Below are 13,151 nucleotides of genomic sequence, written 5' to 3' on the forward strand. Positions count from 1 at the left end.
TTAGTGTTTTATAACACTTTGCCTGCTAGTTAAATCATAGTGGAAATTTAATGTCTTTTCCATATGCTCCTTGGTTATGAAGGGTCAAGCCTATGTGTATTTGTGGTCTTCTATTTTCTTCCTAGAGAGGGATACTTTTCTTTACTCTATTTGCAATTACCAGCAATGAGATGTACACATATTTATGACCAGCTACTGAGTCCTGTATCTTCCACCACACTAACCCTTTCAAATCAATACTTCTAAAATTTACTCCAGTATTTGATACAAACCAGGGGGAAAAAAAGCATCAATCTTACTGATGTTGACTGCATAATTAATAATTCTGTAATGCACAATTGATTAGGTACTCATCTTGAACCTTTACAGTCAGCTACTGAGAAACTGCTGCCAACAAATTCATCACAATTAAATCATAATTCATATTTTGAAATTCAAAAATCAAAATAAAAAAGAGCTGCTAAAAATCTGATTCAGCTAAAATAAAGTAATTCCATTGTCTTTTCAGTTTGTAGTCTGCAAGGTTAGAAAATTGTGCTTGGTGCACTTAAAACTACCAAAGTAAACAAATTTCACATTTCAAGATTTTGGAAAATTCAGGGCATTCTTACTCTTTCTGTTTTGCAGCCTTGAACAGTCATGACTTTTTATGCCATCTTGTTTTAATAAGTGGCCACCAAAAAAAATTTACTCTTATCTGTTGAAAAACATAGCAATTTTGGCTGGATTTTACCTCCCTTTTTTAGTGTTAGTAGTTGACAAATTTAGGAGGTTTTCCATCTCAAAGTAGTCACAGACGTGTTCAGACATTGTACCACATGATTAAAAAAAATCTGGGTTTGGTCATAGAGTCCAGTCAGCTGGAGGCCAGCTTGGGTTCATACTAATAAACATCCATATTGATTGTAGTAATTCATGCTTCCTTTATAAAGTTTAATGAAATGTAAACTGTAAGAAAGCAGCATCTAAAAATTCACTTGAAAAACTTGAGTGTTAAATGGAGTAGACTGTTCAAATTATTTTGACTTGTCTTACTTAAGAGCTTATGTTTTTCCTAGACCATATAGTTTAAGTGTAACTTGGTCATAAAGATTCATCAGATGTGCTGCTTCTCCACTTTGTCATTGAACTAATTCAAGGATGACAATAATAGGAGAAAGTAGATATGCAGAATGCTGTACTGAAAAATATGCTATCACATGTTTCAAATTAAATTTGCTTTTAGCAAAAAATGATAAAAATTATGCAATTAAAGAGATGTCCGCTTCCCTCTCTACAGTACCTATGTAGCTGAGTTAGTGCTTCTTAACTAAGTAGCTCTATTTTAATGCTCTGGTAGAGCCTAATCCTTTTATGAGTAAGGATTATTGGTAGTTTTAAACAGCAGGTTTAATCAATGAATTCTGTTAGTCAAGTTTGCTAACAATGGGAAGACAATGACTACTGATCTGTAGGTTCCCCCTCCAGCAGCCCATATTTGTCAGAATTTTTATTTAATTAAGAACTAAGTGAGCTTAAATCGCTCTTAAAACCTTAAAGAACCTGACATTTCTTCTGAAAATAGCTACCTCCTTTGAATGTTTTCCTATTTACATGGAATTGCTCATATATCTGACTAGATTGCCTGCTGTCTGTTCTTGATTGAAAGTTGGGTTTATCATTAATTTTTATATGGATTTAAACCACAACATTTTCAATTGTGTTGTAAATGTGTTGTAGGGGTATCCCTTTTTGAGAGGCTGAGGAAAAATCTGTTTATTGTACCTTGCAAGACATTTGAATAATACACGGTTCTAATCTTTTGCAGGTCTGGTTTGCATTTGTCAATGGCTTTTCTGGACAAATTCTTTTTGAAAGATGGTGTATAGGTCTTTACAATGTGGTAAGACAATTTGTGTGCCTTTAAGTACATTTAACCATGAATGGTTCTTGAGTAAGCAATCTTTAAGCAAACTCTCACCTCTAAAATGTTTCAATTTTTTCTTTTTAAACCACCTAGATGTTTACAGCAATGCCTCCTCTAACTCTTGGAATATTTGAGAGATCCTGCCGAAAAGAAAACATGCTGAAATACCCTGAGTTATACAAGACTTCCCAAAATGCACTGGACTTTAATACTAAGGTAGATCTTTGTAAAAATCAAAACGTAAAGCAAAAATTGATAGGAATTCAGTATAGTTACCCTTTTTATTCTATGCTGCTCATAATTAAAAACGGAGGGGATTTTTATTGCTATTATTTCCAGGTGTACACTTGTCAGTGAATGGTACAAATCATATATATATATATTCATTTTTACCAAGTATGGAAATGGACAACTAGGATTTCATTTTTCAACCCTTTTTATTTTCCCTGCTGGTAATAAAGCTGTCTTCTGTAGGCAGAAGTGATTAGACCTCACTGTTGCGGGGCTGTATGTATTTGTACTGTTATATGGAAATGGATTACTGAAGCCTGTGGAGAAGTGTTGCAGTGGACAATGAGAACTGTCACTAGATTTGTAGAGGGAGGGACATGGTACTATTCTTTGTCAATTTGGAGTTGTGGGTTTATGGTTTAATTTTGAGTTTTGGGAAAAAATACTTGGGAGTCAAGAATGCATCAGGGTGGATCAAAAGGAATCTGAAGCTACTTTTGGTGGGAATTGGGTGATGTTCATCTTAGAGAGAGTAGCATAAGTAATGGTAAAAGAATGTAGGACTCTTTAATACATAAAATAAAGAAAATTTCTACAGCATTGCCCATAAAATATCTCTTTTGAAAAAAACTAAGTTAAACTTGTGCCTCAATCTGTGATTTCATGAGTATTTGACTTTTACAAAAGATTCTTCTGAGTTTATTTCTCGTAAATATAATTGTGACATTTCAAGTAATGTCATTTTATGTTGAACTTGGGGATATTTTCAATATATCCTGGAATTAACAATGCTTATATGTGATGGTCTGTAGTAAATATGCAGAGCTGATACAGCATACTTAATTCTTGTATCTGCACCACTTGTGCAATGTAACTCAAGTTACCCCAATATATACATAATTATTTGTCTAAACTATCTTTGTTCACTGAAACAGATGAGATTTTTCTCCTTCTTCCTCATTTCATCCTTTCAAAATCCACCCTGAAAGTTTTTAAGGACACTGTAACAGAGTTTCTTGTGTCCCTGTGAATGCTTTCCAAATATGAGGCTTTTCATGGTCCCATAAATACAGACACTTTTTTGTGTTGTGATAGTTTTAATAAACAGTGTGAGTTATAATAGTTGTGTTTCTGTTTTAAAATAAGCTTTAGTTTGTTTTTTTTTTTTTTATTGCACAGATGTATTGTTGACTTAATTGGAAATTCTGTGACTGTTCCCATACAACATTTGCTATGAGTAAATGTCTACAAACTCACCAGCTACAAAATTCCCACCTATATAAGTTGAATAGTTGGTGTTAAAGATTTGGAAACATTACTGCCTTGAATATTGATGCAGATATTTGTTATGGTAAAAGGGATCAAAGGTTATGAGGTCATGACAGAGGTTAAAGGATTAGCATGGGACAAAAAGACTTGGTCAGGAAAATGGAAAAGTAGAACTAATTTTTCTTGCACCCACCTGTGCTTTCTGTCAAATAAAAACTTCTGGTAATGACATAGCAAGAAGGAGAGACAAAGGTTAATGAGTAGCACAAGTTTAAATGTGCAGAGTATTAGAGTGTAAATTGGACCATGCAACCAAGTGTAGCTGAATAATCTAACAAAAGATGTTGAGACATTGTGGAAAATGTGAGACAGGCAACTTAATTTCAATTGTTTGAACACCTTAACACTCAAGATACACATCATTCAGTTACAATAAAAGGCATAACAGTCAAAAGCATTGTTAGTGAAAAAACCAATATTGTCATACTGAAGGAAATGGGCTACATATTTTTTATTAAGTCTTTTTATGTCATTATGCAATATATTATGGAAAATGTTAGTAGAGTGTTTTTTCTTAAACTTAATACAATCCTTTGCAGAAGGCATCTTTTACAAATGGAAATAAGTTTGAAAGTAAAGCTTCAGTTGTTCAGCAAATACACTAAAGGAATTTTAATATGATCAAATTGTGCTCCTCAAGAATGGAGTATGTAAGGAGAAATTAAAGAAGAAACTGATATTTGTCCTTCAATTCCTTTGTGTGTGGGAATATGTAGGTTAGGCATATGTGTAATTCAGGTTTTAATTTTTCTATGATCTAAATTTATTTTTATACTAAATGCAAATTATAAAAGCTAGAGTCCTTTTTAATTTCCCACTTGGAATGTAGGAATTGTTCCAGGTGTCTAGTTTAGTCTCATTTTTCTGATGATATTCCCATATTTTTATGTTTTAATTTCCCTTCTGAATTGAAATTAAAAGGAGGAGATAATACACACATTTTTTCAAAGCATAAAATAAACAAATGACCCATGAAGAGCTAAGAGGCAGAAAGTACCTGTCAGTTATATTACTTCACAGTGGTGGCCTAACAAAAACACATTTTGTGAATCTAACACATGGATAAAAAGAAAGGTCAGGGTTCACAGAGCTAGTTTATTGCAAATGGTTCTCATGGATTTTCTGTTTTCTCTTTCTTAGGTTTTCTGGGTTCATTGTTTAAATGGCCTCTTCCATTCATTCATTCTGTTTTGGTTTCCACTAAAAGCCCTTCAGCATGGTAAGTATTATGAAAAATAAAAATATAAATGTTGAAAAGTTCTACATATCGTCTTATTTCTAAGGGAAGCTTTATAAATAATAACAGTTCAGTGTGGTTAAATTTCAAGATACCATTTCTAGAACTAAACCAGATGCCATATACATAAAATGTTTTATTTAAGATCTGTGTAAAAGCAAGAATAATAATATGTACATGTACATTTAGCTATTTCAGTAGTGTTGATGTAAACTGAAACAAGATGGAGAAAAAGAGATTGCTATTTAATTATGGTAATTTTCATGAAATACACCACCACAGTAAATACCTACATGATTCTAAAATTCTGTGATCCCTTGTCTCTTACATTTTGTCAACATTTAGTTTTACTGTGTGTACATTCTGTCCTGTTAGTTCAAGGCCATACTAATCTGCTAGTTTATATTTTTAAGAGTGGGATTGTGTCAGAGGAACAGTGACATCTTGGACTGCTCACTCCTGTCCATCTTCTGGTTCAACTGTTGTATCTGCTCGAGCTGCAGAAGGAAGTGGGGTGGTTGAGAGGAAAGTGGTGCTAATTAAAGGAGACTTGAAAGCACTGCTTCCATCTTGTGGGAATGTTTGGGGCTGAAAGAGTTCTCATAAAGGTGAGGTTTTGTTTCCAGTTTGTGAGGAGGAAAAAAACAAGTGTGTACTTTGCAGCTTTTCTGAAAATTAGTCCCTTTTCAGTTTTGGTGATGTAGCCAAGCAGTCTGCCCTGGCATAGGGGACAGAAATGTTCTCATGGACTTTTGAAAGTGCTTAGACTAGCAGCTCAGGTCAGCTGAGTAACAGCTGCTCATGCCCTAAAAGCTTAAGGGAAAAATACTCTGTGACTCCTAATGGGTAAAGGGAGGAATGTGGCAGCTTATTTTCTCTGAAAGGCCACTCACATCACATTGAATGTAAGTTCAGTGGCAATAGTTTGCATTGGAGAGGTTTAGATAGCCCAAGAGGAATGACATTCCCAAAATGTCAGTGCATACTCTAAAACCATAATCTCAAATTCAAACTGAAATCCCCATTCAAAGCTGTAGCCAATCCACGTGAGAGATTTTTTTACATTACATCATGGATAAGTGTTCAATGAGTGTCTGTGGTGATGCAGAGTTTGTTAGTGAATGGCAGAGATACCTGTACAAGCACTTGGCAGAGCTCAGCCCCCTCAGCCCACAAACCCTGGGCTAGAAGTGCCTTGCTGGCCAGTGGCCTCTGTGAGTCTGAACAAATTGCCTGCTGCCCTTCCCTTTCATTGCTAAAGAAAGGATGGGTAAGGGAGCAGAACTGGGATTTGGAGGAATTGGGTACATTATGAGGTGATATAATCAGTACCTAGGGTGGGTCTGGTGGTGCTCAGTTTTACATGAGGGAGATACAAGTGCAAAAAAGAGATATGCTATTAACTAAATCACTGGTGTCTGGATAGTAGTGAGGAAAGGGAAATAATAGTAGTAGTTTCCTAAGGAATACCAGAGACAGGAACTTCTGAGAACAAGTCCCTGCTTCCACCTTCTCTTAACAAAGAAGTGGTGCAGGTAGATCCTAAAATATGAAAGTTATAGCTTAGGTTTGTGCATCAGAGTGCTGAGTCCCAGCACTCTCACTGGTGGAAATAGGCTTAGCTGCCTGCCTATTCCTCTGCCTTGTTCTCACTTTGCTCTTTACTGCTAGGTGTATATTGTAAAGCAGTGCAGTGGTATATGAGAAGGCATTTATTAGAATGTTGAAAACCAAATCTTGAAGATGATTAAAATCTCTTGGCACCCTTCTCTTGGTCAAATTCTACTGTTTAGTCATATTCTTGCTTGTCCACCTATTTCTTATTTGTAAGACGAAAATTTCAAACTGCATGTCATAGTAGAGTCTATCAAGAAATACATGATCAGAAATAAGTATGGATTTGTAAGAATTGTTTGTCAGAATTGGCTCCATGGGACCTTACCGTTGTACAGTACACAAAATTTACACTCTGTGTACTGTCATGTGGATACAAAAAGTGACACATCAGTCTTCACAGAAGCTTCTTCAGATGCAACTTTGTCAGCATAAATGGGAGAAGCCAAATTTGCATGTACTAGTAAGTTCACTAGGTGCTCCCTCTTTTGTATAATCTTTAAAACAAGCTACAGTCTCGGTTTGTTGGGTTTTTTTCAGGCTTCAGCTCCTATAGTCCTTCTTGGTGTGCTAGTCTGCCCAGGGAGAAAGTTAAATAGGGGAAGTGTCAGAAATGCAACCACTATCACTAGAGCTAAGGATGCAGCCATTGTGAGCTCCTCATCATGGAATGGGAGACAGCTAGGTTAAGGAAGACTTCTATCCTAGTATTTTTTTGTGAAGTTGTCCCCTACTGTCTCTTCCAGAATATCAGTAAATACATCATTTTTTTTCTTTGTTAAACTATCTTCACAAGTCCTGAAAAGCTTTTTTAGAAAGGAGCATTTTTCATCCTCAACCAAAATGGATTTAATTTCAAGCATATATAAAGATGATATGAAGGCTGGAAAAACACTCAACACAAATATGAAAACATACTTAATTAGCAGTGTTTAATATACCATGTGCCAGCTGAGATAGTAGAAAATAAGTGTTTCCAACTACAGCCTGTTTTTATCAGCATTTATCACCATTTTTGTCACCTTCTTCTGTCCAGCCTAATCAGAGGAGTTAGAAATCTATCCCTTAATTCCCCCCACAGAGAAATACCTTTATTTTTCTCTTTCCTCAATACAACTTTTTTAAAAATACTTTGTTATTATTCTTTTATCTTTTTATTGTCTTTTGTCCTTACTTACTACATACACAGCATTTAAAACTCTGTATAATGCAGTAAAAAGCAATATCCCAGTGGTTAGAACCTCTACAGCAGAGCATTATAATTTTATTGGTTTAGTTGCAGTATTTGAACAGCCTTGAATGCTAGAAGCATTTCAAAACTGAACATGGGAAAATGCAGCCACCTCAGCACTTTTAATTGAGAATGAGGAATTTCCTCATAATAATTCAGTTGTTGATCATCCCATGTCTAAAAATAAATTTGACAGAACTGGGATCAGAAAAGCCTATGCTGTAAAAATACTCATGAACTTCTGGTAAATAATGGAAAATTCACTGCTTTAGAGTCTTCAGCTTAGGAAACGTGGTTTTTATGAAAATATGATTTTTTATGAAAATGCCTCTCTTGAGATCTCTGACTCTGCATAACTGATGTGTGTGTGTTTCCATATGTGCCAAATGTGTATGTACTTATATGAATCCACATATTTGAGTAAATTTTGAAAATTTTATGAATGACAAGCATCTCAATAATTTAAACTGAGTATATTTTGTATTTTTATTGAAGTTGAATTCAAAAATATGCATAAGAGCAAAGATAAGTTTCCATACCAAAAATAACGGAATTTATGAAAGTCTGACTCTAAGATTTCTGCCTACTTATGTGTTATAAGCAGTATATACTCTAACCATTATATTTCACATCTTTCTGATTATAAGATTTTATATCTGATAAAACTCTAATTGCACTCTACTGAATACAAAATTGGTTTTACTGGTATATGGTGTCACAAAAAGTTCCTGTTTCCTGCATAATCCCTGAAGTCACTGAAAGTTTTAGAGCACTAAACATGATACAAGTCATAGTTCTCTAGTGTTCAGTGCAGTTCAAAATGAAATATCTCAGTACCCTGTAGAAAGTGCTGCCATCTATTTTGTATCAAAATTAAGATAATATATAGTCCTGTTGTGGATGTTTAAATGTTTATTTTTATCCCTGTTTCCTTTTCCAGGTACTGTATTCGGCAATGGCAAAACTTCTGATTACCTGCTCCTGGGCAACACTGTATACACTGTAAGTCTACATTGGCTCTAACTATCCTAAAGATATCCTGCTACTATTACTATTAATTCTATTCATAGAAGACTTAGTGCAGTGCCTTAAAAAGTGCCTTAAGAAATGGCTCTTGAATGACTCTTCAAGAAGGTTTGGAGTGCACTTTGTGTTCTAATTCCAGTTTTTAAAACAAAGCAGTTCCATAAAGATGCAGAAGATAAATTTGTTCTTTACTGTTAACTGTCTGGTTTTTTAAATAATGGGAATTCTAATTCCCTAATTAGCATGCTTATTAATTTAGTTTAAGCATTTGCATTGGAGAAATCTCAGGTTGTTGATTATAGAAGTGGTTTGTGGGCTTCTGATGATACAATCCTGTTCTCTCTTAATTTATCATGAGGCCTTAAAAGAGGTAATGAGCCATGTTGAATAAAGATTGTGCCTCCCTTTTAGGAGGCAATCAAACCACCAGAAATACACCTGATCCATACCTAACAGTAAACGTCTGTTGCTCTCATAGATAGTAGTCATAATTGGTTTTTTTCCTTTTAATCTTTTATCTCCTAGAATAAATTAGTAGAGCTAAATACGTGCTTTTCACTTACTAGATACCAATATTACTCAATAGTGGGTTTTCCAACATCTGTCTTAGAAGCAAAATTAGATCTATGCTTTCTCTGTTCTTCAATGTTAAAAGTTTAATTAATTTTTCAAGTTCCTCACTGTTGGCAGGTACAAAAAAGAAATTAATTCTTCCATTAAAGTAAGGGGCTGTAATATGAATTCACATCAAAATCACTTTTTTGGAGAATAAGGAAATAAAAGGAAAATACTCTAGACACATGCTAAAACAGAGGTCACAATGCTGCTCATATGTCACATTCTGCAACTGCTTCTCAACTAGGAGAGCTGAAACTTGACCATCTTGCAAGGTAGTTAATTTCTTGCTACTAACCTGCAAAGTGCTCAAGAATTTCCCAAAGAAACCTATTTTCCTTCACTTCAGGTTAAAAGTCTGGGGAAATATAGAAGTTGCAATTGATGATTTCCTGCTCTTGCACAGGAATTCAAGGAAATCTGGAACAAACATGATTTTTGGAAAGATTTTCAAAATTAGGGTGGCGAGTTATTTTTTTTTTAATTTGTTTTTCTGAGGTATATGAGTAGTAACAGTTGTCAGTCATATCAAAATTCTGAGACTAAGGTAATTCTCATTTCTCATACTGTTTACAATGTGGTTTTCAGACGTCTGTAGTCATCAATTCTGCAAAAGTCAATAAGAAAGGAATTCAGGAGGTGATATAGTTTCGTTTCTTTGGATCCACAAATAAAATTCAGAAATATGCAATGATTCATAGTATGTCCTGGAATTATTTCTTTAAACATAAATTTCAAATAGGAATCGAGTGCTGTATGACCATTTTAGAGAGTCTTTTGTTTAAAAAAATCTCAGAATCTCTGTCTTTATACAGAATACCAGTTTGAGTTCTTGCTCCCTGGGTAGGATTTAGAGCACTATTGGAACAGAGGAGGGAGCAATAAACCCCATATTCTTGAGGGAGTGGCTATGTGCAGTTGGTGATTTTGTTAGGGATATCAGATCTGATCCCATCACAGGTCAGTAAAGGCTCTATACTCACAATGTGTATTTCCTTTTATAGAGATCTGCAGTGTTTGTTTTGTGTATACATTTTGTCCATGCAGCAGCAATGTTTGATCTTATCCTAAAGGGTGTTTACTTCTCTTACGACTGACCCAAGTAGTGAACAAGTGTACCAAAGGAGTTTGTTTGTGTTATTTTTCCATAACTTTTTTCATGCATCCAAATCCAGAACCCAAACTGGATAGACCAAGCAAATTATAATACTCATAATCGTCCTCAATTTTCTTCTAATTAGATTTCACACATATTTTAGATAATGAAATAATGAAAATGACATAACAAACTTACTCAACATGTTATTTGTATGCAGAACATAAGTCTTATATTACCAACATTTAACCTGGGCTTTTCAGGGTTTGGTGCAGATGACTCATTTACTGATGAAGTGAACAAAACTTTTGGTTGTTTTTTAAGTTTAGATTAATGTAAACTTGAACAATTGCAAGCTTCCTTCAGTCCAGCATCTGTCTCTTCTAAATCCGTCTTGGTGTACAAAGTTGTGATCATCCTGTCTGTAACTAGAGTGCCTTCAGTCTCTACTGAAGACTACTACAATTTTCACAGACCTTTCTATGTAACCTAAATACCATCAATAAAGATGCCACCACCTTTGTAAGAGCCAGACTTACACAGTTCTAAGAAGCAAGGATAAGATTTCTAATGCAAAAGAGGAGTTTTCCAAATCAAGGGAGTGGCCATTATTAATGGAATCTAGTAATTCCTAATGTTCTATTATTAGCTTATTACTGGGTTGTATCCTTAAATCTTCTAGTAGCAATTTACTTCTTCTTGTCTTCTCCTGAAAGTTTAACCAAACTAATAATTTCTTTATGTTAAGATTCCCATATTAAGAATACTCTGTCTTCTCTCCTAAGTTTGTGGTTCTGACTGTGTGTTTGAAGGCTGGATTAGAGACCTCATATTGGACTTTGGTAAGCAAATGTCTTTACCATATTCTCACATGTTCTGTGAAATATGATGGATGAATAATTGTATTCTTCTTACTTGTTATATTGCATCCTTTAAGAGTTTGTCAGTAGAAAGCTGTGGTTACTGTGTGGAAGGACAGAATATCCACATACAAAAAATAATGCTCAATATTGAAAATTACAACACATGTAATACTTAAACTAGAAAAATCAAATTAACTCTGGACTTACTGTAACTGAATTTAAATTGGCTTAAAATGCAGTAATATTGCTGCTGATAGTATCATTTTCCTTTAAGAATTGGCTAACTGAAGTAGTAGAGTTAAATTAATACAAGGCATGAAAATTTAACCCAATATGTCAAAATAGCATTGTAAATACTAGGTAGCAAAGATCTTATGTTATAATGCATCTGTGATAGTTGTTCTTTTTTGGTTTGTTTCAACAGTTCAGCCATATAGCAATCTGGGGAAGCATTGTACTTTGGGTAGTGTTTTTTGGAATCTACTCTTCTTTGTGGCCGGTCATTCCTATGGCACCAGATATGTCCGGAGAGGTAAAAATATATTTTAACTACCATCCAAATGTGTGAAAAAAATATTGTTTCAGTCTGTAATACAGACCTAATCTTTATTGGATCCTTCTGCTAACTAGAGGTGCATATGTCATTCTGTCTTTTATACCTGCAATATGGCAACCATGTATATTAAAAATAGAATAAATTTTTACTCTTGTGAAAATGGAGTTCAGCTAACAGGCTGTGAGTATATGGCCTAATGAGAAAGAATAGACAGGTAAGCTGTTTTGCAGTTCTTAGGTAAGCTTTAATTTTCTGAAGAAAAGACTTACCAAATGCAGTTCTCAGAATTGTAGTGCTTATTTTTCTGGAGCATTCTTTCATAATAAAGTAACCAATAGTAGCCTGGTTAAGGCTGTTTTTAATCTTGAATTTTACAAATTTTCCAAATACTTCTGTAAAATGCCTCAAAAATTTGAGGTGCCATAACATTGCATTAACTGCTTGTCATGAGCACTTCCTTTTTGATTAATGTGCTGCTTGGAATGCATCATTGTAATGTATCCTTAACCTTTTGACAGTAATTAGTGGCTTCTCATTCATTTTTAATTGCATTTGTGTAAACCTGATCTGAATATTCCATATTGGATTGAATCTGTAAAAGATGCTTATTTGCTACCATATCTGATTTAATTGGAACTGCAGTCCCAAATTCTCAGTACCATTCAGTTCCAGAAACATCTGAAGAATTAATTTCCCAAACACTAATGTCTGCTTCTGGGCAGGACCAGTACTTCCTGAGCTGAGAATTTTGATGTGCATTCTCAGTGGGAATCAGAAACTGAGAATACTTGCTTGAGTCAGAAAGATATTATTTTAATGGTTCTCAAAGCATATCAACTAAATCAAGCCTTACACCAGTAAAAGAGTGAGTCCCTTTAACTCCACCACCACTGTGATATAATTCAGCAATTTAAAAATTTATGTAGGATGTGGGAAATGTCGATGCATATCTCTCCCTCTCTTGAAAGTAATTAAGACTCATAAATCCAAACTCTTATTTAAACAGTTAACCTCTTATTTAAACAGTTAAAGGAAAAAATAGTTTATAGGCATTTCTGTAACTATTATATTTTAATGGAAAGCACAAGGTGTTACCTTAAATACTTGGACACCTAAGGAAAAGAATTTGAAATTACACAATTTCTAGGTGGTTTTCCTCTGTATCATTGTGTCTAACATATGTATATATGTAGATTTTGTACATTACCACATTGCCTTCAGTACTTAAAACTAATTCTGTATATTATTTTAAATTAATCTAAGCTATCGTACTTCAGCATTTTTCTTCATATATGCTGTATTTTATAGAAGAAGCAATGTTTTTGGAATTTGGTGGTTTTAGAGATTTTGTAAAAACTTTACAGCTTTTAAGACACCAGAACTTTCATGGTGATAAGTGCAGGGGAAACAAAATGGTGTGTTATACCTTGTATGGCATAAGAGTGGA

The 13,151-nt window shown here is 34.3% G+C and overlaps 1 protein-coding gene across 3 annotated transcripts in view; it reads left to right on the plus strand.

Annotated features, from left to right (window-relative positions):
• The window catches only part of ATP8A1 (ATPase phospholipid transporting 8A1), a 100,585-nt gene that overhangs the window by 64,019 nt on the left and 23,415 nt on the right, over window positions 1-13,151 (plus strand). For all 3 annotated transcript variants that reach the window (XM_058803028.1, XM_058803029.1, XM_058803027.1), the window contains 6 exons: window positions 1,808-1,882; window positions 2,000-2,122; window positions 4,607-4,685; window positions 8,489-8,550; window positions 11,071-11,127; window positions 11,573-11,680. In XM_058803028.1, the coding sequence (XP_058659011.1) occupies window positions 1,808-1,882; window positions 2,000-2,122; window positions 4,607-4,685; window positions 8,489-8,550; window positions 11,071-11,127; window positions 11,573-11,680 (504 nt within the window). The remainder of the gene's footprint in view (window positions 1-1,807; window positions 1,883-1,999; window positions 2,123-4,606; window positions 4,686-8,488; window positions 8,551-11,070; window positions 11,128-11,572; window positions 11,681-13,151) is intronic.

Source organism: Ammospiza caudacuta, chromosome 4, assembly GCF_027887145.1.
Source record: "Ammospiza caudacuta isolate bAmmCau1 chromosome 4, bAmmCau1.pri, whole genome shotgun sequence".
Taxonomy (NCBI): domain Eukaryota; kingdom Metazoa; phylum Chordata; class Aves; order Passeriformes; family Passerellidae; genus Ammospiza; species Ammospiza caudacuta.